This window comes from Cenococcum geophilum (genome assembly GCF_001692895.1).
Source record: "Cenococcum geophilum 1.58 unplaced genomic scaffold K441scaffold_46, whole genome shotgun sequence".
In the NCBI taxonomy this organism is placed as follows: Eukaryota; Fungi; Ascomycota; class Dothideomycetes; order Gloniales; family Gloniaceae; genus Cenococcum; species Cenococcum geophilum.
Genome location: NW_027137604.1, coordinates 1,221,428 through 1,247,226, shown reverse-complemented (window position 1 = coordinate 1,247,226; position 25,799 = coordinate 1,221,428). Strand labels below are relative to the sequence as shown.

The 25,799-nt window shown below is 42.8% G+C and overlaps 3 protein-coding genes across 3 annotated transcripts; 1 reads left to right on the top strand and 2 right to left on the bottom strand.

The window, feature by feature from the left end:
* Window positions 1-1,610: 1,610 nt before the first annotated feature.
* On the bottom strand, window positions 1,611-2,186 carry K441DRAFT_665996 (uncharacterized protein). Its single transcript, XM_067649591.1, has 2 exons — window positions 2,015-2,186; window positions 1,611-1,870 (listed from the first exon to the last, which is right to left on the bottom strand). Exon 2 carries the CDS (start codon window positions 1,846-1,848, stop codon window positions 1,681-1,683), a length of 168 nt encoding a protein of 55 aa, XP_067500183.1. The 5' UTR covers window positions 1,849-1,870; window positions 2,015-2,186; the 3' UTR covers window positions 1,611-1,680.
* A 642-nt stretch (window positions 2,187-2,828) lies between these two features.
* K441DRAFT_707690 (tryptophan synthase beta subunit-like PLP-dependent enzyme) lies at window positions 2,829-4,696 on the top strand (the record flags this gene model as incomplete). The annotated part of the gene is made up of 6 exons (XM_067653736.1): window positions 2,829-2,889; window positions 3,073-3,263; window positions 3,314-3,398; window positions 3,452-3,540; window positions 3,578-3,776; window positions 3,957-4,696. The coding sequence occupies 6 exons, from the start codon at window positions 2,829-2,831 to the stop codon at window positions 4,694-4,696; spliced, it is 1,365 nt and encodes a 454-aa protein (XP_067500182.1).
* A 927-nt stretch (window positions 4,697-5,623) lies between these two features.
* On the bottom strand, window positions 5,624-10,104 carry K441DRAFT_699053 (calcium-independent protein kinase C). Its single transcript, XM_067653120.1, has 7 exons — window positions 9,160-10,104; window positions 8,835-9,104; window positions 8,189-8,776; window positions 7,745-8,140; window positions 6,471-7,695; window positions 6,217-6,418; window positions 5,624-6,145 (listed from the first exon to the last, which is right to left on the bottom strand). The coding sequence occupies exons 1-7, from the start codon at window positions 9,635-9,637 to the stop codon at window positions 5,678-5,680; spliced, it is 3,627 nt and encodes a 1,208-aa protein (XP_067500181.1). The 5' UTR covers window positions 9,638-10,104; the 3' UTR covers window positions 5,624-5,677.
* Window positions 10,105-25,799: the final 15,695 nt, after the last annotated feature.

Here is a 25,799-nt window from a genome sequence, read left to right as displayed (position 1 = left end):
GCCCAAGGCCACGTCCGCCACTTCAGTGATAGTGAAGTCTCAGGTACGAGTGTACGTTTGCGACCCGGAATAAAGGCGCATTCCCGTGCTGAACAATTGACACTAGGCTTATAAAACTTAACTCCGATATCCGTAGCTAGCTTAAAGGAGGGATAGAATTGGGGCGATAGGAGTAGGTTTGACGACCGCTTGGTGGGCTGGTCTGATGGGAGCAGCCCATCCACTGTAGGCGGTGATCTCAAATATGGTGGTTAGAATAGAACACGGTGGTCGACATGCTCGGTAAGATATTCCGAAGGTGGAATGATGCGCGTTCACTCCTGGGCCAAAGCTACAATTCTGCAAGCGACTCTCATACAATCCACCCTTCCTTTCTGGTCCTTCTTGGTGCCATGTTCGTAAGCATGGCTGCGATCGGATCGTCATTTATGTTGTTCATTTGCATGGCATTTCCATTAATTTTTCCCATTTCAGCATGTATTCTTTCGCAGATGCGATCTCAGCTGCGAGCTCTTTTTCTGAGAGCTTTGAGATTCTATGACGCAGCAAGATTCTCGTGCAGTCAGAAATCCGGAGTACAGACAAAGCAAATCCCTCCTGGAAATGGTCTAAAATCCGAATAAAACGCCATGGTAGTGCCATGTATTTATTCCTGGCTATTTGCTGCGTGAAAGAGCTGATACTTTTCTGGGTATCGCGAGATTTCGCAAGAACATAAACTATGGGGAAGAGCGAATCATGTAGCCACATGCGTGAATCTTTTGTTCGGTTTCTCGCCATAAATATGTTGATAGTCTCATTTTTGAAGGTAGTCAATGCCCGTGAATCTTGTTTGAAGCGGTGAACGTGGTACTATGCGCATTTGCGCTACAGCAGTACCTCTTGTACTTGCTTCAAGTAAGTTAATTGTTGATGCACAGCCATTGATAGAGTCGGCGAACATGATGGATGGAATACTTGCAGAAATCACTTTCTGTCGGAAGAGCCTGTCATTACGGTGAGTTTGGAGTCAGAAAAGTCTTGTGACTTTACGATATTTCCGGAAATCCCTAGCAAGAAGCTGCACAGACTCGCAGATCAAATAAAGCTTTTGAGTGGGGGCCCTCCTCAATATTGCCCTGAGCTGAGATAGATCTTCATCCACGACGTCGAAAGGTTGTTTTATTTCCAGGAAGTGTAATTCTTCTTCACAAATAGTCGACTTGAATCTTAAGAACAACCGGTCGGCATCATCACCAGCAGCAGCTATGTTCTGCTGAAGCAATTGAATTTGCTGCTTGGATTTGTTCCGGTCTGCAATGCGTCTCTGGCGGTTTCGAGGATAGTGTGAATCTGGATCTTGGAAATCTGAGTTACACCAATTCATCGAACTAATTAATGTCCACCCGAAGCGTAAGGACTTTTCAAGGCTTTATATGGTTGTTTGGTAGCTTTGTTTTGGGATTGCGAGTTTGTCAGGACTTCACGTTGTCGTTCTGTAGCTGTCTTGGGCTTGTGGATTGGAGCGACGTCTGTCTACTGATGGGCTGTTGGGTAAGACACTGGTAGGCGACAGAAACAGTTGCGAAGTGCCGTTGAGTAAGACATAATGCTCGTGGAAAACACGTAGGATGGAAATAGAGGTAGATTGCTACATCTGTGAGACAGACGGATTGCAGGCGTTGTCAACATAGAAGCAGGTCAGGAAAATGTCCCCTCCAAAGCATAGGTAACGTAGTTTTGAAGGGAAATGGCATCAAAACCTCGATAGCTGCGCACTGGGCTAGCTGGTGTCTTTGAATTGGCTTGGACCTTAGCTACCGATATAGATCTGAAGCCTGCCAAAGAGAACTGCGGGAATACAAGCATGCTGCGCCAAGACTCATCCGCACTATTAAATAAGACCAACACAAGAATCAGCGCGCAAAAATCATGTCATCTTTGAAGCACAATATCGCGTTGGAAGGGTACACTTTATCAGTATGGCGGGTAACTATGAAGAGTGGGCAAAGTTGTTAAACACAATATCACTCACATAACATTCTATCGTCAATCACAGCACCAGCGAGCATGAAAAGCATCAGGCAAATTATCAAATATTATAGCTACAGTCATAGACAAGCCGGCCATCCAATCCTCCCTCCAGTCCTACCAGATGCTCACACAAACAATTGTTTATTACCAACAGCCTGTCAGGTTTCACCCAACGTCCTCCCAGTCAGACCGACCGAAGTCAGGATCTGAGCTGGGTAGAGATCATCACCACTCTCGCCGAAGCAAGAGTATAAGGTATCACTCTGGGACATCGAGGATAAAGCTCATCAGCCAGGTTGGAGATTCTGTGGCTCTTGTAGGAGACTCAGAAGAGGACGTTTACTATAGAAGTGATTCTATGAAGTCTATGGGAGCAGCAGTCAGCAAATGTAGACAGGGGAAAGTATTGAGGTACGGGTAGAACTCACAAAGTCGACTGAAGAAAAAAAAGAGAGAAGGGCGAGTGCGACGGGTATTTGTAGGAGGCGCCAAGGCGCTAATTGCAGAAGCGAGAAGCCAGGCCCGAAAAAAATGAAATAGAAAAAGTTTGACCGAGGACCGGAGCAGAAAATTGCAAGGGCCGAGCATGGTCCGTGAAGCCTCGACAACTCCCCACGGTCCCCTCTAAGGCTCCGTGGGGCACTACAGCTTTGACCGATCAGCATAAAACTATTGTGCTATCCTACACTCTACAATAGACTAAGGGTTAGTGCGCTAAATCGTGGCCGGAATTTAGCAGCGCCGACCGCCACGACTTAACGCACCAACCCTTGGACGTTTCATTCCAGAACCCGCGGATGAATCATTTACCGAAAATGGCTTCACATACCGCTTCACAGCGCTACCCCAGCACCCGAGGAGGCTCTTACGATGTTAGTGGCATTGTAATCTGTCTTAGAAAACCAATATCTCTCCAATTAGGCCAAGGCTGAAATGAGAGTAGCTCTCCTTCGAAGAGGTTGTTCTCAAGGACTCGCTTCTGATGGCGGTCTTTTCATTCCAGAATAGATACCCTCCCTGCCAGAGGATTGGGCTTCCAAGTGGAGACTTCTTTCGAAGAACTCGCCTTTGAGGTCTTCTCCCTCTACATTTTACCTTCCGAAATACCTTCCGCAGATCTAAAAGACCTCATCAAACGAAGCTACTCAACATTCCGTGATCCGGGAGTTGCACCCATTGTGACTCTGGACAAAGAAAAAAATATACATTTATTGGAACTCTTCCATGGGCCCACATTCGCATTCAAGGATGTTGCTCTGCAATTCTTGGGAAATCTTTTCGAATACTTCCTTGTCAGAAGGAATCAGGGAAAACTGGCAGAGACAGGGAGCATTTGACCGTCATTAGAGCTACAAGTGGTGATACTGGCTCAGCAGCTATATACGGTCTAAGAGGGAAGAAGGATGTATCAGTATTTATCATGCACCCCAGGGCAAAGCTAGCCCTGTACAAGAGGCGCAGATGACTACGGTCATGGACGCGAATGTGCACAATCTCGTCGTAGACGGCACGTTCGATGACTGCCAGGTATTCCCACTCCCTTCCCTACTTTCATCCCTCTAAGTCGCTAATTACCTCTCAAGACTTCGTCAAAGCCCTCTTCGCCGACCCTAAAATTAACAAAACCCACCGCCTCGCCGCCATAAACTCTATAAATTTTAGCCGCATCCTTGCCCAAATAACCTATTACTTCACCCATCCGCTCACCCTCCTTTGTCTCCGGCGCCACAATCTGCTACGTCGTGCCCACAGGCAATTTGGGGGTAAGTCCCGTAATAGTACCCCCCCTTTAAAATCCGAGCTCCTACGAGAGGGTATAGGTATATATCACTAACGCTTCTATTTAGGACATCCTCGCCGGCTACTTCGCCAAGCGGATGCCTCCCTCCGCCAAACTCGCCATCGCCACCAACGCAAACGACATCCTGCACCGCTTCTGGCAGAGCGGGAAGTACAAGAAGAAGCACTCCACGGCGCGGATGCCGCAGGCGGGCTGCCGGAAGACGGTGCCCAGGCCCATGGAGACGGTGTGAAAGAGACGCTCAGCCCCGCTATGGACATCCTCGTATCCTCCAACTTCGAGCGCCTCCTCTGGTACCTCGCCTACAGCGTCTGCAACACGCCCTCGACCCCGACCCCGGAGCGCCGCGCCACCGCCGGCACCCACGTCCGCAGCCGGCTCTCCGCCATCAAAACTGACGGCGGCTTCGCCGTCGATGAGGCCATCGTGGCTGCCGCCCGCGCCGACTTCGAGAGCGAGTGCGTCAGCGACGAAGAGACCCTCAGTACCACCTCCGCCGTCTACAATGCTCCGTCCCCCGCGATGGCCCAGACTGCAGCCGCCGGCACCACCGGCGCGGGATACACCCTCGACCCGCACAGCGCCGTCGGCATCACCGCCGCCCTGCGCTCCGCTGCTCGCAATCCGGTGCCTAGGACGCACCACGTGTCGCTTGCGACTGCGCACCCGGCGAAGTTCAGCAGGGCGGTTGAGATGGCGTTGCAGGGTGCGTATGGTTTTAGCTTCGACGCCGTCTTACCGGAGGAGTTCCGCGGGCTGGAAGATAAGCCGGGGCGGGTTACGGTTGCGAAGAAAGGAGAGGGCTGGGAGGGCGTGAGGCGCATTGTGGTTGCGGAGGTGGAGGCCGAGCGAGCGGCGGCGGAGAATAAGGGGATGACATAGCGATGGCGCGAGAAGGTGGCAGGGAGGAGGTGGTAGAGATGGAGAAAGATAGAGGGATGATCTACTGGTATCTAAAATAGAGCCATTTATGGCGTCTAAGGAAAAAGAAAAAAAAGAAAGCTATTTTGCCAAACCCCGGAAATCTAGCTGGAGCAGCAGCAGTAGCGGCTGCTTCCACCATCCATCCATCCATCCCATTGCCTGAATTTTCCTCTTTACGAAGAACCGAATAGACGGTATATTAAACTTGGGCACTTACCCGTCCAAACAAAGCTATTTCTTAGAAGATTAACTAAGGCGAAGGGAAACATCAATGCCTGAACCAAGTAACTGCAGGATCCACATGTGAGATAAGAATAAACTTGGGTCGTCTCGTCTATGATATATCAGTTTTCCTCCCATCCACCTTGCCAATCCCCACCCTGTCATATCGCGTTTCCTCCCCACCATTCATATTCGCTTCCATTCCCCTTCCAATCCCCTAACCTAGCTTCATCTGTAATCGAAACAACAGCAACAGCAACAACAGCCAAACCCAGACTCTTCCCCCACCGCGCCGCGCTCACACAACCTAAACCCCCGCATCGCGCCAAACCACTTCCTAAACCTCCTTCTCGCCCCACTCCATCAAGCCCATCCCTTTTCCACTGGCATCACTACGCGAGAAGAAGAGGAAGAGGAAAAAAACGCAAACCAGGCCTCAACGACAGTGGTAACAACGCCTGCCCCCAAGCGCCCGCATGAGGAGGAGAAGAAAAAGCCAATTAAAGAGAAGAGAAGAAATAGAAGAGGAAGGAGAAGAAGAAGCGAGATACAAAGGTTCTAGCGCAGCCAAGCGCCGCCGCACCATAGAGGCGTCCCGAAAATAAAAAGTATGGCTGGGTGAAGAGGTATCGAAGAGCGCGATCATGCGAAGTCGGCTGAGTAGGAGAAGCCGCGGAATTCTTCTTGCATTGCTTGCGAGAGGACTGGGATAGTATGTTAGCGACAGGTTGTATGAGAAGTGGGGAGGGGCAAGGAGAAGGAGAAGGGGGAAGACATGCCAGACTGTACAGGAGTCAAAACCGGGGTGACGCTGGTAAACTCCGAATCGAAATTGCTCGTATCCGTTGCACTAGTGATTTGCGGCAAGAAGGGCGCTGGGATCCTCTTGTGGTAAACGTCGTCCCAGTTGATGTTCCTGAAGAAGGCGTGGCTCATGATCTCCTGGGCGTCGGTGGGGCCAGAGCCGAGTCGGAGCTCGGGTTCTCTTGTCAGCAGCTTTTGTAGGATTGAGACGGAGTCGCGTGGCATGTGGATCGGGTACAGCGGCTCGTCTGCTAGGATGGCGTCGTAGATTTCATCTTCATCTTCACCGCGGAAAGGAGATTGTTGGAGCAGCATTTGGTAGATTAGCACGCCGAAAGCCCACCAGTCGACAGCACGACCGTATTTCTTATCAAGTAGAATCTAAAAAGATTGTCAGTGTCAATTGCATATTTTGCAGTAGGCGAAGAAGGAGAATAAGCGGAGCTGCTTACTTCGGGAGCCATGAATTCGGGAGTACCGCAGAAGGTGCTAGTGGTCGAGCCATACCACATCTCTTCTTTGCAAAGACCATAATCGGCGATTTTGATGTGACCATCTAGGGTTAGCAGAATATTGTCCAATTTCAGATCGCGGTAGATGACACCGTTCTCGTGGAAGTATTTGAGCGCGAGACAAACTTCCGCAGCGTAAAACCTAGAGTGCATTTAGTCCAACATTCTCAGACATAAGTGAGAAAATAACTAACTGTGCTCGCTTCGTTCCAAATTGACCACGCTGGATATGCAACATCAAGTCACCGCCACTAATATACTCCATGACGAAGTAAACTCTTGTCTCGGTCTGGAAACAAGCGTGTAGATTGAGCAAGAACGGATGTCGCTCCTTATTAGCAATCAAGAACACCCGCTTCTCTGATCTCGTGCTCTCGACCTCATCATTTTCAATAATGAATTCCTTCTTCAGCACTTTAATGGCATACAGTTGCTTCGTGCTCTTAGTTTCTGCCAGCATGACTTTACCAAAATTTCCTTTACCCAAGACGGCAAGGAAGTTAAAGTGGTCCAGGCCTATCCTCCTTCCGGTACCCTGGGTGTGAGCAGGTGGGGTGGGCTTGTGCTCAGGTGCCTTAGTCAGAGCCGAAGCAGGTTGTGGCTGTTGCTGCTGCTGCTGTTGCTGCTGAGGCGGTAGTTGAGCCGCCTGCTGCATTTCTGGCTGCGGAGGCGGTGATTGTTGTTGCATCGGTGGAGGCTGAGGTATGGCATATGACTGTTTCGGCTGCTGAATTACAGGAGCAGGTTGTTGGTATAGCGAACCGTAACCTGGTATATTTGCATAGTTCTGGGGATTATATTCGGGTTGCGGCGGTAATTGTTGCTGTTGTTGGGGAATGCGCTGTTCTGCTGCGAGGCCCCCAGGAGGGGGATAGCCAATGGATGTTCGTGTGGTCGGAGGGGGATAATCAGACGAAGACCTCTGGTAGGGCCCAGGACTTGCGGTTTTACCAGTCATTGCTGCAGTTGCTGCTATGTTTGCTACCTGTGGTGCTTGAGAAGATGATTGAGTACGTACAGATGGCGGTCTTTGTTGCGTTGGGGATGTTGGGGTTGGACTGGAACTTGTGGTAGAAAATGATGCCCGAGCCGCATCGACAGACGTGGCTGATGGTGTTGGGTATGATTGGGTCCTAGGTGGCGGCTGATATTGCTGGTCTTTCCCATAGGAATATCGCTGATCTGGCTGTCCGCCCTGCTCCTGACCTGGTGGTAGTGGGTACGAAGGTTGAGAAGGTGGAGGTGTTGGTCTACCAGTATTAGGCCTCAAAGTTCGTGAACTCATAGATGAAATTGATGAGGTCTGTCGTTTTTTTGTATTCCGGATCTCGTAGAGAATTTGGTTAGCAACTTCCATAGACATGCCACAAAAGTCCGGTACGAAGTGAACACATTGTGCGTGACAAGTGAGACCGCATTCTGGGAAATAATTAGCAGAATTCCTCTAAATCTGAATATAAAGACTGACCATTGCATTTTTTAGACTGCTTTCTTCCAAGAGGAAGCATATAACCGCAATGACAACACCAATTGGCACCCATGTTTGAGAAGTTTTCAAAGCGATGAGGAATCCGGTGGTTGAGTTTCGCCTCATCCGGATCGGTTTCGGCGTTAGACTGTGTGATGCACTTGGTGACCACTTTGCCATAGCACTTTTTATGGCACGTGTACTTGCAGTCAGAGCACTGCATTCCAGCCGCGTACTTTAGGAAATCTCCGCACAGAGCACACCGCATGATGTTATAGAATTGCTGCTGGACAAACTTATGCCCATACTGTTCGTGAACTTCCTCCCTCCTCTGTCGAATGGCACCTTTCCGGTTCAAACCGACGTCGAAGGGTCGTCGGTCTTTGCTTTGTTTGACTAGAAAGTGTTAGTAAAGAAGACTACATGAGCTAAACCATTCCTTACCGAAACTCATCGTTAACTGAATCCTTCCAACAGGCTCCAGAGAAAACCATGCGTCGATATAGATTGGCCCGGTCTGAGGCACTGGCCTAGAATTCGGGCCTTCCGGACCCATTCCTCCAGGACCACCAGCAGCGCCGCCACTCGGCTGGAAGTTCTGCCCTGGGGGAGGACTAAATTGTAAATCAGGTCGAGGTTGACCTCCATCACCCATTTTGTCGGCGGAAACCCAGCCTGAGTTTTGAAGTTCAGTCTCTATCCTCTTACGGCGCATCTCTTCTGCAATATCCGAGATTCGAACCCAGAGCATGCCAATGGGTAGCGGGTGGTCGCCAGTTTTGTCATATACTGTGAGCTCAATTTCGTTGGCCTTATCTATGTCGAACTCATGTAACTCATCAGTCCATTTATCAGTCCTTGTTGCTTTTGTTCGACCCTTGAAGTTATCTTCAACTTTCATGATTACAAAAGTCTCAGGACCTCTACTAAATCGGCCTGTTGCAGCGTGATCTACGTCCGCGACAGCATGAATACGCAGAGATAAGTGACCCGTGAGCGGTTTCCGTTGGCTTGGCATGTTAAGACTGTCATCTGTAAATGGATGTATAAGCATATCTTTAAGGCACAATCAGAGGAGCAGGGATCGTACCATCACCACCATCTCCACCAACTTCTATATCAACGTGAAGATCTTCGTACCGCTTTAGAGCTTGCTTCAAGAGCTGTATCTTCTGGTTGCTCTCAATCCGGCGAGCTTCGGCGTCCGCCTTGCTCTTTCTGTCTCCTTCAAGCTGATACAACCGGACCATCTTCTCAATACCGTCTTTGTACTGCTTCTCTACACTAAGCTTAAATTCAAGTTGTGATAACATGAGCTGAATCCGAGGACCGAGATGCGGGGTATCATATTTAATCAAATCTAGGAGAGAACCATTAGTTCAATATCCCATAGCCTTCAAAAAAGGAAGACTCACCAAGTCTACTATAATTCGGCCGTTTTGGTTGTCCTGTGTTGGGCCCGGGTGCGGCATAAGGAGCCCTTGGTGGCATCAGGCCGTGTCCTCCACTGATCTGGCTATATCCACCCTGGCTAGAATCACCGTAACCACCACCATCACCCATGTATCCATTCCAGCCATCTTTAGGTGGAGGGGTCAAAGGATTTCTCGGCTGGCTTTGGGAAGATCCAGGAAGTCCTTGCCCAGCAGATCCAGGCCCAGGCCCCCCACCACCTTGAATATTCATACTCTCCATATCCCTCCGCATCTCCAGCTCTCGCAACGTCCCCTCAAAGTATTCAATGTTTCTTCGTCCATCTCGGATTTGGGCATCTAGTCGCGAAAGAACGGCCGGGTTGTTGGTTGACTGGCGCATAGCATTTGCGGCATTGATAAGCGCCTTTTCCCGGTCGATCTTGCGGTGGACATTGCTAACGACTTCGTCTTTGTTCATGATGATAGCTAGCTAGGAGCTGTCCGGCGAAAACTCCGCTCGGCAGATCCTTTGACGACAATAGCGGCCGGTAGGCGGGCCTTCCGGGGGGACGAATGTCGTTGAGAGTGCCGCGCCTGGCTTGCGCCGCAAGTCCGTTGGCCCTTGGCTTTGCTGGTTGTACCAAGCAGAAGGGAGAAGGGTAGATGGCCGTTTGTAGCAACGGTGTGACTTGCGTCAGTAGGGTCGGTCTGTTTGTGAAAAGCGGTATCAAATAAATAGTCTGTAGGTAACCGTGGGTATTCGCGTGATGTCAACAAGGGCTACTGCTGAGCCACGATAGGTCCAAGTTTTCGTTGATCGGCCTCCTGTTGCCTACAGAGGTGAGTGGCCAAAAGCTTTTACCTTCGAGAAGTTCAGAGAGAGAGCGCGAACAGCCGGTCCGTAGAGGGCGACGGTTGAACAGGCTATGAGCAGGTAAAAAGGTTCAGGTGGGGTGTCGTTTTGGGTGTTGGCGGGGACAGGGTTGATTCCAAAACAAACTCGTCGACCCGTGTCACAGCCTCGACGCCCGATACATGATGCACTCGCCGAAGATTAATATAGCGCCATATTCTTCAAATCAGAGCCTCTTTGGTACGTTCAATCATCAGCTATCATTCCATTGTTCTGTAAAGAACCAGCGTGCATGCAAATTTCGGCCCGCCGTTTCAACCTTTATTACATTTGCAATTTATCGTGCATTTCAGTCTTATAGATTCAATTACATATATATACAGGCTTGTGACGCGTTTCGAATACTGAATACGACTTTAAAGGCTCGGTAATGCCTCGAGAACGAACTGGTCCAGCTGAGGCAGATGTAAGAAAATAGCGGATTTCCACTTTTGTTTCCGTCACTCACACACACACCTCTTTTAACTCTTCAAGAAAGATGCATTTTTGATCATATTGCAGAATATATCTGCACCCTCGAGGGTTAGAATCCATCCTACAACGGCTGCCTGAAATGTCTAGACTGCAAAGCGAAGCACGACCAGATACTCGGGCATTCGCACCTAGGAATCAGTTCAAAGACTTACCTAATCCTTTTTATCTTCATGCAACTAACTTCCCAATATCTCATACCGACAGGGGCAGCCCTAGCACGCCAATAGCTTCTCCACCACGTCATAGAGATATTTTATAGGTGCATGCGACAGCCTTGAGAGTTTGCAAAATGGCGGTCCAGTCAGCGTTCGCTGCAGCATTCCTTACCGTTCCTTGTCTCAGCATGCTCAGACCACAGGGAGGCCGGATAAATCCGGCCCGATGGCACTAAACCAGTTTAGGCCATCTGTCCCTGTAAGGTCTGAGACACTTTAGCCGACGTTTGTAACGCACGTCGCGATATCCGCATAGCAAATATTACGGATATTCACTTCTTATTCTTACGACAAGTTTAGGCAGCTTGAAAAATTCATTAATTATATACTAAGCTCCGGCGAATTGAATGGTTTACGTAAGAAGTCTCCCCGCCTTCCCGTTCCTAATATTAATTTTAAAATAGCCGTGACGCGGTTTGCTAAAGTAAATAATTAGTAATATTTGCACTAACGACGCGTTAATCTTAACTACCTACTTTCTATCTATTATATCTATAATCTAATAATTAAAACCTATTAAGATCTATCTATTATAACGTATTTAAGTCCTCCCTAACTTTATTTAACCCTCTACTCTCCCTTTACTGCTTTTAAATACTATCTACTAATGCCTCTATTAAAGCAAATAAGGCAAAGAGGTTATAAACCACAAGCTAGTTAAGCAGATTAATAAGCTGGCAGTATATAATAGGCTAGGGATTACATTAAAATGGATCCCTAGCGGTCTCTATGGCTATATAGCCTATAAAGGGAGCTACCCCAGCTTATAAACAGCTTTTATTAGCTTTAAATAAGCAAGCTAAATAAAGCTATTACGGAGATATATCTATACCGCGGTTATATGGAGCAGCTTAAGGCCCTAAGGGTGCTAATATTTAAGCGGTAAGATCTTATACTTATGGCAAAGACGTCTTTTAGTAAGAGTATAATAATGTAAGTACTACTATGTCTCATACCTAATGCAGTTATTATTATTATTCTTCCACTTAACGCGATTAGGTTAGAGTAAGTAAAAAAGATTATAAAGCTACCTTATATTTGACCTGTTTATATATAGGGGAAGACAATATCCGCTAAGCTGATTAAGGATATCTGTACGGGCAGCTACACATATATCCTTATCTCCCTAGAGCTTTTAGTTAGTAATAAGCTATATAAGGTTCTAATAGACCTAATATTTCGTTCTTATATTGCCCTTATAGTGGTTAATAAAGTATACCTACTTGCTAATTAGGGAGAGACCTTCCGTATAGCGTACGTATAACTCTTTAAAGTACGTTCGGTCTTAGTTAATAAGCCTTAGTTTATATATACCGCAACGCTAGACCCCTCTACGTTTTAGATTGTATATAAGCTAGCTAGGTTTAAACCTAATATATAAGTTATTAAAACCCTAATTAATTGGCCAGAGCTAAAGATTATACGGAGGGTTATAACCGCGCCAAAAAAGAAGGACTTTTAAGCTCTTTACTTTACTATTGCTGCTACTCTAGTATATTTGTATATTGCTAGTAATAGTAACTAAGAAAAGGGCGAGTAATTAAGAAGCCGCTTAATATCCGCACACCGCTAATAGTTTAATCAACTTCAGCTAATTCTAAAGATAATCATCTTCTTTAATTTTAAGGAGTGGATAGCTGCCTATTGTGATACTATTCGCAGCTGGTTAATCTATTACGGCTATAATACTACTATTGCTAGAGAAGCGGTTTAGAGCTACTATATAACGCTTGCGGATATTAATAAAGACTACTTATACGCCGAATACGCGCGCCCAACGTCTCGAATTTAAATTTTCGTTATATTAGATGCAGTAGCATATAGTATAGATATCCTAGATATCTACCGTTTAATCCAATATAAAATACCTCGCTATAAATCCTATAATATACTAACACTGCGGTTTAGCCAGGTAGGCTAAGAAGAAGGCCTTTTAGGCGAAGCAATCTTTATAGTTAAGAGCCGCTAGCGGGGTCCTTATAATAAATTAGGTGGTTCTAAGCATATACAACCTTAGTGTATAGGCGATCTTCGCGTAAGCGCGCTGTATAATAATATCCGCGGGCGACAAAACGCAGAGACTGCGGATATTATAGGTAATGCTTTATCTATAGCGTCAGTTAGTATTAAGCAGTTAGTAGATATAAGAAGCGAGCGTAGGTTAAGCCCTAGTGGTTCTATAGTACGCCTACCTAAAGAGCTTATTATACCAACCCTATACCTAAAGAAGCGGTTAACTAATGTATAGTTGCGTAGTAAACTGCTGTTCACCCTATAGCGGCTAGTTAATAAGGATTAGGTATGCTTATAAAAGATATAACTTATATACTATAGAGACCCACAGTCTACTATTAGTAAAGACTTATGTTATAGTAACTATAACCTAATAATATTCACAAATTGCGAGTATAATATCCACACTAGCCATAATACGGATATCGCGAAAACCCGCCGGGAGCCTATATTAAGCAATATACAAAAGTAGTTTATATAATAGGCGGAGGCTAGGTATTAGGATATACTATAAACGCCTATAGTTAATTGCGTTATACTAGATAAGTAGCTCTATCGCCTCTATAACATAGGGTAGGTTCCAGATACGGCATTATTAAGGTAAGTAATGCCTAAGTGGGATCCTAATATCCTTAGTAAGGAGCTTCCGTCCCTTATTAAGCTTTTAGCAGATAAGGAATAAAAGTAGAAATAGGAAAAAATAGGGCAACTCTTAGGTCCTTCTGGGTTAATTATATAGATATCAGAGCGGTTTTCCTAAGTATTAGAGCAGCACGCTACTGCGGATAAGCGCTTATCACAAGCTCTTATACAGGCTTCGCAGGTTTTAGATAGGAGATTTAAAATATTAGCGCCGTAGTAATTAGCACCTCGCCGTAGCGCTAATATATTATAGGCTAGTTAACAGTCAGCTATAGACCTCTTGCTAATAACTTAGAAAGAGGATATACCTATACCTTCGCTAACTTTTAGGTCTCCAGCTCCTACTTTATTATTACCCTTATACCAGCCGTTAGATATATCTCTACCGCCAGCAACCTACCAGTTAGATACGTCTTTATTAGTACTATAGAGGCGGTTAGCGCGATTAAATAGAGGTAAACGTATATAAAGAGCACTATAGGAAATTAACGGCAACGCCAATTAGTATATAGCGGGCTAATATTAGGCGAGGTTAGCTAATATTAGGCGAGGTTAGCTAATATTAGGCGAGGTTAGCTAATATTAGGCGGGGTTAGCTAATACTAGGTAAGTTTACCTTATATCCACCAAGCGGATATTATAACCACAGTAGCTAATATCTATTAGGACAACCCTTTTTTCCCCTCCTACCTTATACCCCTAGTAAGCGCGGCCCAGAAACTAAATAGATTAATTAATTAATAATATTAATTACTTAGGAATATGTACTAGTGCTACTAACTATAGCAGATATTAAATGGTTATAGTAGTAGCTTATAGCTAATATCTTATATTACTTATTAAGCAGCTTATATATAGGTTAAAGCTAGGTTTAAGCAAAGTTGGTAGGCAGTATAAAGCCATTTAACTTATTATTATCGTTATAGAGATTAAGCTTATTAAATATGGCGGAAAGATCACTACCTAGCCGTAAATTAAACTCGTTAAGGGTAGATTAATTAAGCCGTTTAATACCTAGTTATAATAGAGGCGGCGCTTTTATCTTTACTTGCTATGCCTAATGGCGAATAATAGAGCCTATAGCAATTGTATTAGTAAGCGATTAAATATCCACCGTAGCAGATTTAATAGTATATTAAGTAGACATCCGTTTACTAAACATAATCTTAAACTTTATACGTAGTGGCCCTATATAATTAGTTATATAAATACTCTAGCGGAAGAGCGAGTCTAGGTTAAACGTTAAATTGCTATAAGCGTGTATAAGCTACTTTAGCTCCCTATTAAGTAACTTATTATCAAGATCTATTAGGTAGTAACTATTCTATTTGCCGCGGTTATTTACTAGACTATTTACTAGGATAGCTTACTAGAGCTTAGGGGAATAGGTATCTGTTAAAGTTAACTAGAAAAAACGTAATATCTCTAGTAGATAGTTCTTATTCCAACTACCTACGAAATAGATATAGATGCGGGGGAGTATACGGCTAAGCAGGCCGATATCCGCAAGCTTAATAGCGTGCTTAAGGACTTTATATATCTCTACTAGTTATAAGAAGCGGACATGCGTTAGAAACTCTATATTAGTAGGCTTAGGAAGTATTTATAAGAATATAGCACTGCTAGTTTATTTAGGGTAACCCTTTTGCCGCGGTTCCGCAGGCTAGCTAGTATAGTTAGCTATTTAAGAGACTTCTTAACCGAAAATAGCTGTGCGGATATCCTTAACTACTATTAATAAACGTTGCGGAGATAAACTCTTAAGGTACCGCTTAATATTTATAGGCGACTTAGTATTACAGGAGTCCTTAATTTAAGTATAGAGCAACGCTATAATACGAGCGTTAAAGCTATAGAGAATTAGCTCCTCTATATAATAAAATAGCGCGCGCTTAGCTAGGATATTCCTTTAGCCTAGGTGGTTTATATAGGTATATAGCATAGAGTACTTTTAGGCTAATTGCTCGCCACTATAGTGATACCGTATAACTATATATAGGTAGTTTAGCTTTAGGTGCCAAAGAGCTAGAATAGGTAGAGCCTAACATAGGCTATTATAGGCGGATATTGACTTAATACGTTCTCCCTAACACAACTAAATAAGCTTTACGGTCTTTTAATTACTATAGATTAGAAACAGTCACTCCTTAAATACTTTATTAGTGTGTTATAGATTTATTTAATAGAGAAAGATATCGTCTAGTACCCTATAGGTTTTAGATATAAAAGCCTCTTTAGTTATAATAGGTTCTAGGTTAAGCCTAGACGTCCGCGTAGCGGGTATTATATTAATAGTAGGTATATATAGATGTTTAAACCGTAGGTTTTTGCTAAGTAATATATTAAGGCCTGGGTACGCTTTTATAATAGCTTTATAGATTAAAGCTGTTAAGATCTGCTTTTATATCTCATTTTGTAGATTACCTAGAGCCTTTGTAATATTTAAGAACTTAATTAGGATATCTATATAAAGCATACTTTATTAAAGCCCACTATTAGGTATATATACGCCAAAAATAAGCTTATTAGTTATACGCGAATAAAACGTCCTAGTATCCCTAAGTGTTTAATACTAAACTTATTAGAGGTAGTCGAAGTTATTATAGATAATAATTGTATTAGAAGCGGCACCTATTAAATGGATTTTTACCTATATATAGGTTAGTGTACGCCCGTACCGCGGAGATTATAGGCTAAACCTTAACTCCTAGGCTACCCGCTCCTTCTGCCAATTTAGAGTAGTATAACTATTAATTAATCTAAGCCTATAGAGTACAGAAAGCACGCGGCGCTTAATGCTATTAGCTTAGAGATATATCCCTAACAGCTATAGAATACAATTTACTGTAACGGAATTCCCTAGAAGGTACATATCAGATGAGATAGAAGGAGGTCTTATCTATGTTCCAGAAGGAGGTCTCATTTATATTCCAGAAGGAGGTCTCACCTATGTTCCATCTACGTCCNAGAAGACACNGTNAGANANATAAGGGGNAAAGGGTTTTACTNGCGTNTTAGAAAGATTATATAGGGAGCTGGTTCTCCTCTAGAGAAGAACTAGCGATTAGTCTCTAAATAGAAGTGGTTAGAAGCATTTGTCCTTTAATACGTAAAACTTATTCTACCTTTAACTTACCTTTTATTTACCTTTAACTTACCTTCTACTTACCGGTAATACTATTAATTAGATAATTATACGTTCTGGTTAAGCTAGCCTCTTATAATTCTAATCGCTTATAATCTATTAGGAACGTACGGCTATTAATTAATAATAATAAACTATACTCCTATATCTTATAAAGCAACGCCCTTACTATAAGAGGCTTAAAGAGTTTCCCCAGAGGAGCGCATTCCCTCTTCCTATAAAGAAGCCACGGCTGGTCCGTCTAACCTTGCGAGACCTTTAGAAACGATTACCGCTGGGGAGTTATTAGAGCGGTTGCTATATAAGACCCTATAAAAAATAAAGGAGTTAGAGATATGATTGAGATAAGTATATTAAGACTACTAAGAACAATTATAAGGACAATTAGGGGAAGTATANANACCCTAGATANNAAGCGGACTNNAAGGGGTAACNCTATACTATNCTATAANGTTAGAAAAACCTAAATTCCGCATAAAGGAACCTAATAAGTACTATAGTAATAGTCTTCGGAACTGTAATTGTTTTATCTAATAATGCGAAACTAAGTTTCGGCTGGATCCGAAATGTTACTTTAATGAGTATAATTAGACACTAATTGCTTTTACCTTCCTATATGGTACTGTTAAGAGTTTATAGACACGCTATAAGAAGAAACTTACTATACCCCTTAAATTTAGCGAACTTAGGACCTGGTTGGTTAATTAGGTCCAAGACCCTACTAATTAAGGGATGGACTATAACCAGCGATACTATAACGCCAAACAGCGGGATAGTTAGACTGTAGTCCAATTTATAAACTACTTAGAAGAACTAGAAGATAATATACTCTACTTAGATCTATAGGATGACGCTATATAACTTCACTAGCTACTTACTAAGCTATAACCTAAGATTTAACAGGCTATATAAGAAAAGGGCGAAATTCCTACCTTTTAAGAAAAGCTTATCTCTGAAGCTACTCAGATTAAGAGTGTTAAAAGAGACTATTTAGGCAAGTAAAAGAAATAAGACGCTAATAATAAAGAGCGTAGGACTAGACCTAGCTTTAATAATAGGGGTAGATTCTAACCTAACCGCTCTATGGAAGGACAATATAAGTAGGCCTCGCAGCCCTAGAGTAACGCTAGTTAACCCTAAAATAATAATAAGTAGAGACCTAATCTGTAGGAGGGGAACTGGGAGACACGCACTTGTTATAACTGTAGTAAAAAGGGCCATATAAGCCGCTTCTGCTAGCAGAAGAAGTAAGAGTTAGCCTAATTAGGAAAAGAGACAGCCTAGTAGATCTTTACTCCCTTATATTAGGCTAGCAAGAGAAGGAGGGAGTAAACTGCCGTATGGTTATTCCTATCTCTATTTAAGTTAATAACGAATAGGTAATATAAGACTGCCTTATAGACAGCGGCGCGAGTATAGGGTTTATTTCTTAATTACTAGTGAAAGAATTAGATTTAGACCTTAGCGGCTTATAGGTGCGCACTATTTGAAGCATTAGAGGCCACCGGATTCTATACTACGGGGAATAGGCTTTTTCCGTGGCTAGCTAGGACCGCGATGGTCTATGGGATACGTAGGAGATGCGCTTCTATGCTGTAGAAATCAAGGGGTATAACCTTATTTTGGGATACCTATAGCTTCGCCAAGTTAATCTGGATATTAATTGGCCTTTAGCCTTGTATCAACATTAGAAGTTTTAACCGCGTATTATAGTTAAAGATTAAGAGACTTTCTTAAACTATATATAAGAAGAAGGGTGGGTATATGCTATGTATGCCACTCTTAATACTAAAAATGGAGATATAGGATATTTATTTTCGGATATCTGGCTATACACAGTTAAGGAACTAGAGATTCTACAGAAATATATAGACTTAGAGGATATTTCTAGTAAAGAGGCTGCATAAACCTTACTTAACCCTATATTAGTTAAGTATAAAATAGATATAGGGGATAAATAACCTCCTTTTAAACCGCTGTATAACCTATTAGAAAATAAGCTAGCGGTACTATATTAATATATAGTGGACAATCTTTAGAGAGGATGGATTTAGCCCTCTATAAGCCCGGTAGGGGTGCTAATTATATTTGTACCTAAGAAGGACGGGACCCTTCGTGTTACGGCACTGGCAGAACCTAGCAGAACTTGGCAGAACTTGGCAGAACTTCGCGGTCACGTGACTAGAAGACCGTATAAAAAGAACCCTACTTTGACCAGCGCTGCTCTTCTTCTCCTTTCCTTTCTTTAGCTTTAGATCCTTGTTTATAGACTACCAATTATATAGGCTTGCGCGCCCCTCTTGCCATACTCGTGCCTTAATTAACTAAGTCGCTAACATTATCTAAAGCTTAACTACCCTTTCTTCCTAAAAAGGAACTTAAATATATTTACGGACCACAAACTAGAACAGAACATAGAATTAGACCTAAAGAATATTACCAGAACTAGAAGAATAGAAAAGAATAATAAGACCTATAGAATATGTATAGACCAAAACCCCTGCAGAATCCTACTAGAGGTTACCCTAATAACTATACCACGATGCTAAGAAATATAGCAGCCGGCAAAGCAGCCGCAGGACCCTTAAATACCTCCGATAGTGAAACAGCAACTGACTTGAACTCCCAAGTGGAGCTTACAGCAGCCAATGCCGAAATTAAACGACTTTAAGAGCTGCTTAAAGCCAGAGAACCCCCTATGCCTAGCAAGGAATTATTAGACACCTAGAGACTTACTATAGTCCTTAAGGCTCTAGCCCAACGTATAGCATTAGCATTATTGCGGTCCGCAAAGGTCATAGACCCCCCGTTGCTTATAGACGGAACCGACCCTATATTTAATAATTGGAAGCTTTAATTACAGGATAAGCTTGAAGTTAATGCGGACTACTTCCCTACTACTTAGGCTAAAATGGCCTATGTCTTCGGCCGTACCGGCGGGGACGTATAGACGCACCTACGTTCACGGTACGCACAGGACTTGGCAAAGCCCTTCCTCTCTAAAGAAGAGATAATCGTTTACCTATCTTCTATTTATAAGGACCCCTTTAAAGTATAAAATGCCTGACTTAATTATAAAAGCCTAAATATAAAAACGATAGAGACTTTCTTGGCCTTTTAGACCCGCTTTCTGTACCTAGCCAGCTAGGCTTAAATTCCCCAGGAAGATCTAATACTAGACCTATTTAATAAGCTTACCCTAAACCTGTAGCGAGCTATACTGCTAGTTTTTACTACTATATAGACGCTAAAGGAACTTATAGACTAGTGCTTGGCTATTAACTAAGGCCTCTACCGAATTAAGGCACGCGCCGAACAGTATAAAGCCAAAAACCCTTTAAATCAGACTATAAGCAATATAAGAATGGCCTATAATGCCCCGGCATAATTAGCAACCCCCGCAGCACCACCCATATAGCCTACCGCCAATTTAGCAGCTAGCTATACGGCCAGCCCTGCCATGGGTCCGGCGAATGCTTAGCCTATGTATAGTAACCTCTATATATAGGCCCTTAGTGATTAAGGAGCTTGCTTCTCTTATAGATAGAAAGGTTACTATATAAAGAATTGCCCGATAAACGCGAAAGCGGACGAGGTTCTATTAATCTAGGAGGATAGCGCGGAGTCGGAAAAAGAGGAACCCTAGAGGAAGACTCCTCTCTAGGGTTAAAAGGGATTAATATGTTAGATATTAATCTAGGTTAGCTAGTTAGTAGAAGAAGCTATACTATCCCTTATACTTTATTCCGCAATAGATATTAAGTTTTAACCTCTGCTTTAGCTAACTCTAGAGTAAATACCTTCGCCTTAATAGACACCTAGTATGCCGTAAAGCTGGCTAACTTTCTAAATATACCTATTAAAGAACTACCTAAACTAATTCCTATCCGCGGGTATAATGGGCGGATAGGACCACCTATTGCGACTATCTTGCGGATTTACCTCTGTGTTGACGGATAAAGGTAGTATAACGCCCCCTTCCTTATTACGGACCTAGGTAGCTATAATATAATCTTAGGGCGAAAATAGCTAGCCTATTTAGGCTTACAGCTTAATATACGGAGTAAACGGCTTACCTAGCCTAAAACCCTACCCCTAACCCCTTCCTTTATAAAAGAAATCAGTATTATAATGGAAAACCTCATACGGCCCTAGATTAATACTATTTACCAGGCCGATGCTATGCGTAGGGACTAGGCCTTTAAGAAAGATATATAGCTTAATTCGCAACGGATCTGTATACTACGTCGCCCCCAGACTACCTATGTTACGCCACCCGCATTAAAGACCTAGGAAGTTAGTAGTGACACAGAAAAGCCCCCTATAGAGAGCTTAGGCCCTATGCAGCCATAAAGAATAGTAAGGGACGTTAGATATTATACTAAACTAATAGATCGGAGGGATAACCTATAGAAGATAGAATAGGAGCTAAGAAAGATTATAAACCCTAGACCGTAAAATACGGTCCAGAAAACGGCTGTAAGGAAACCAGCGGACCTCCCACTAGTTAATGTCTGCTATATTAGTGCCGTAGGATTCTACCGGAACTTAGTTTAGCCTAATACCGTTGCCTTTATAACGAGCTTATACAAAATTAATTAAATAATTGAGGAAAAGGGAAATAAGCTTAGTGGATAAGAAAGCGAGCTTACGGATAAGGAACTAGTAGAACAAAAGCTGCCCTATTGACACCAGAAATTCAAGGACGTATTCTCTAAAGTAGCGTCTAATATACTTCCACCTCACCGACCGTATAACTATAAGATTGAGATTAAGCAGGGCAAAGAAAATACCCTTAGCTTTAGCCCCCTCTATAAGCAGTCTATTACTGAATTGCAGGCTATAAAGTAGTATCTTATTAATAACCTAAATAAGGGCTTTATTGAGCCTAGCTAAGCCCCTTTTGCCTCGCCTATTCTTTTTATCAAAAAGCTAAATAGAGGACTCCGCTTCTGCATTAACTACTATAAGCTAAATAATATAACCCACAAGGATCGCTATCCGCTGCCCCTACTTAATGAGACTCTGGCCTAAATAAGTAGAGCTAAGGTCTTTATAAAGCTTAATATCCGCCAGGCCTTCTACCGAATTAGGATGGACCCTAGGTCTAAAGATCTTACTATATTTTGGACCTGTTACGGAACGTATAAATATAAAGTGCTCCCTTTTAGACTGACTAATGGACTAGCTACGTACCAGCGGTATATAAATGATGTACTCTTTAACTACCTTGACGATTTCTGTATAGCCTATTTGGATAATATTATAATCTACTCTAAGAACGAGCTAGAATATAAGGAGCACGTCTATAAAGTCCTATAACGGCTCTGTGAGGCTAGCCTCTAGGTTAATATTAAGAAGTCGGAGTTTAGTGTTAAGTGTATAAAGTACCTAGGTTTTATTATTAGTACAGACGGAATTAAAACTAACCTAGAGAAAACGGCTGTAATTAACTAGTAGACACCCCTACGGACCATAAAGGGGGTATAATCCTTTTTAGGGTTTTGTAACTTCTACCGACGCTTTATTAAGAACTATAGTAGGATCGCCTAGCCTCTTAACCGTCTTACTAGAAAAGACTAGCCCTTTTACTTTAACGCTATATATAGGCAGGCCTTTAATAAGCTTAAGAAACGGCTGGTATCGGCTCCCCTACTTGCCTATTTTAACCTAAAACGGCCCTTAATACTAGAAACTGATGCCTTAGACGGCGCGATAGCTGGTGTTTTTTCCTAGAAGTAACTAGACGGAGAGTGGTACCCTATTGTATACTATTTGAAGACTATAATAGATGCTAAGCTAAATTACTACATCCATGATAAAGAAATGCTGGCTATTATCTCTAGCTTTTAGCACTAGCGTGTATAGCTAGAGGGGACCCCTAAGCCGATTAAGGTAGTTTTAGATTATAAGGCCCTAGAATACTTTATAATAACTAAGGCCCTTATGGCCCGGTAGGCACGCTAGGCGGATACCCTATCTTAGTTTAACTTCTTAATTATATATAGACTAAGCGCTATAAACCGTGCGGATACTCTTATAAGGCGTAAGCAAGACCTAAATGACTAGACGGCTATGAAGATCTCACTACAGACCTAGACGCTACTATAACTAGAACACCTTGACCCCTAGATATAGGCAGAACTAAGCATAGACTCCTTAGGCGCCGAGATATGTCCTATTAACTCCTCCGAACTTGACCTTATTAATGAACTACTATAGGCCAACCGAATGACCCCCTCTCTATAGGAATATTGTGAAAAGGCAAAGAATGTTGCTAGCCCATGGTCCCTTGAAAACGGACTACTTAAGCACTAGGAACGGCTAGTAGTAGCTAAGGAACAGAACTTACGGACCTGGCTTATTGCCAAAGCTTATGCCTAGGTCTTTACGGCCCACCCTGGAAAAAATAAGACTTATAAGATTATTGGTGACCGCTACTACTGGCCCAGAATGATTATAGATATTAACCGTTATATATAGAACTGCGATAGCTGCTGTAGATCTATAATTCCACGAGATAAGACCCTAGGACTATTAAAACCTCTCCCAATACCCAACCGCCCCTAGTAGCATATCTCTATAGACTTCTATAAGCTACTAACAGACCGCGACGGATATAATATAGTTATAATTCTAGTTAACCGCTTTGGTAAGCGCCTATTCTTAATTCCCTATTATAAGAATATTGATGCCAAGGAGGCGGCCTAACTGTATATCTATTATATCTACCGCATTTACGGACTACTAGATACTATTATATCCGATCGCGGCCCGCAATTTATATCGGCCTTTTAGAACGAGTTTACCTAGATCCTAGGTATTAGGCTAAAGCTCTCTATAGTATACTACCCCTAGATAGACGGCTAGACGGAGATTGTAAATCAATATTTAGATTAGAAACTCCGGCCTTTTGTTAACTACTTCTAGGACAACTGGGGCGAACTGCTACCCCTAATAGACTACGCCTAGGCGACCCTACCCTATAACTCTACAGGATTTGTACCTATCCAACTAGAAATAGGGTATTTACCCCAAATAAGCTTTGATTGGGATAGACTAGAAGGACCACGGACTGTACGCAAGAAACTGTTTTATAAGGAAGCCTAGCAGTACGCTAAGCGCTTAGAGGAAGCCTAGACGGTAGCCCGTATAAATCTAGAAAAGGCCTAGAAATTAATGGAATAGTAGGCAAATAAGTATAGGCGCGAACCCGACTTTACTGTAGGCGATATAGTCTAGGTTATAACAAAGAACTAGAAGACGGAACGGCCTAGCCGTAAGCTAGACTATTAGATGGCGGGACCGTATAAGGTCCTTAAGAAGATAGGTAACTTATATAAAGTAAAGCTCCCGGATTTGATCAAGGTTCACCCCGTTTTCTTGCTGGATAAGCTACGGAAAGCTGCGAACGACCTATTGCCTAGATAAAAGAACGAACCTCCCCTACCGATTCAAGTTAATAGCGACAATAAATGGGAAATTGAAGAAGTACTGGCCTGTAAACTAGTAAGGAAAACGCTAAAGTACTGCGTTAGTTGGAAAGGCTATGACCCAGATCCTACCTAGTACCCTATATGGAACTTTATTAGCAGTCCCTATAAGCTTTAAGAATTCTATAACCGCTACCCTAATAAACCAGGACCCCTAAAGTACCTAGACGAGTGGATGGAGTGCTAGTATAGCGAAGACAATAAGCTACCGGAAGAATATAAAGATAAGAACGCCCTATAAGTATAATACAGACTATAAAGCCTAAGGGCAGGCTTTTGCGGAGGGGGGGGTAATGTTACGGCACTGGTAGAACCTGGCAGAACTTGGCAGAACTTGGCAGAACTTCGCGGTTATGTAACTAGAAGACCGCATAAAAAGAACCCTACTTTAACCAGCGCTACTCTTCTTCTCCTTTCCTTTCTCTAGCTTTAGATCCTCGTTTATAGACTACCAATCGTATAGGCTTGCGCGCCCCTCTTGCCGTGCTCGTGCCTCGATTGACTGAGTCGCTAACACTTCGCCTCTATATTAACTATTAGGCGCTAAATAAGATTACTATAAAGAATCGCTACCTATTACCCTTAATAGGGGAGCTTATTAACAGGCTATTAGGCGTAAAGATATTTACGAAATTAAATCTAAAAGATATATACTATTAAATCCGGATTAAAGCCGGCGATAAGTGGAAAACGGCGTTCTAAATATAGTACGGCCACTTTAAGTACCTAGTGATGCTATTTGGGCTCACTAACGCACTAGCAATATTTCAGGCCTATATTAATAAGGCATTGTTGGGCCTATTAGACACGATATATATAGTCTACCTTAATAATATTATAGTCTACTCTAATAACTATAAAGCATATACGCACCACGTGCGAATAGTACTAGAAAGACTATAGGAATATAAGCTCTATATAAACCTAAAAAAGTGTATATTCTATACTACTAGCATTAATTTTTTAGGCTTTATTATTAGCGTTAATAAAGTGTTAATAGAGAAAAGTCGGGTGGACGCTATTAGGGAATGGCCCTACCCTATGACATTTAGAGAAGTATAGGTTTTCTTAGGCATGGCGAACTTCTACTAAACGTTTATTGTTTACTACTTATAAGTAATACTTCTAATTACCAATCTACTAAAAGGATCTAAGAATGGCAGGAAGTTAGGACCCTTTATATTTAGGGAAGCTACTAAGTAGGCTATAGACCGGTTAAAGGATTTATTTATATTGGCGCCTATCCTAATATACTTCTACTAGGAGCTACGTATATACCTTAAAACGGATATATCTGGCTTTACCCTAGGGGCAATTATATCTTAATTAAAAGACGGAAAATGGCATCCTGTGGCGTTTTAGTTAAGGAAAATAACCCCTATAAAGCAGCGTTATATAACGCACAACTAGGAGCTGCTCGCAATAATTGCAGTAATAAAGCACTGGCGACATTATTATATAGAAAGTAATTATCCTATTAAAGTCCTTATAGACTATAATAACCTAAAATACTTTATAACTACGAAGGTGTTAAGCGGTCGATAAGCTAGGTGGGTAGAGGCACTATTGCAGTACGATTTTAAGATTATATACCGCCTAGGAAAGATAAATTCTGCTAATGGGTTATTAAGACATCCGGATTATAAGATAGGGAGGATCTAGGACAGCATAGGGGAAATAATCCCTATATTATAAAATTTGCTTAGGAAAAAAGAAGACTCTTTTCCTAGAACTATAGAATTTCG

Bases quoted from the DNA above. Each gene is read 5' to 3' on its own strand.
- K441DRAFT_665996 (XM_067649591.1), bottom strand. From the start codon at position 1,848: ATGCTTGTATTCCCGCAGTTCTCTTTGGCAGGCTTCAGATCTATATCG.
- K441DRAFT_699053 (XM_067653120.1), bottom strand. From the start codon at position 9,637: ATGAACAAAGACGAAGTCGTTAGCAATGTCCACCGCAAGATCGACCGG. The intron at 9,105-9,159 runs GTGAGTCTTCCT...GTTCTCTCCTAG, and splicing joins GCCGAATTATAGTAGACTTG to ATTTGATTAAATATGATACC. The intron at 8,777-8,834 runs GTACGATCCCTG...ATCCATTTACAG, and splicing joins TGGTGGAGATGGTGGTGATG to ATGACAGTCTTAACATGCCA.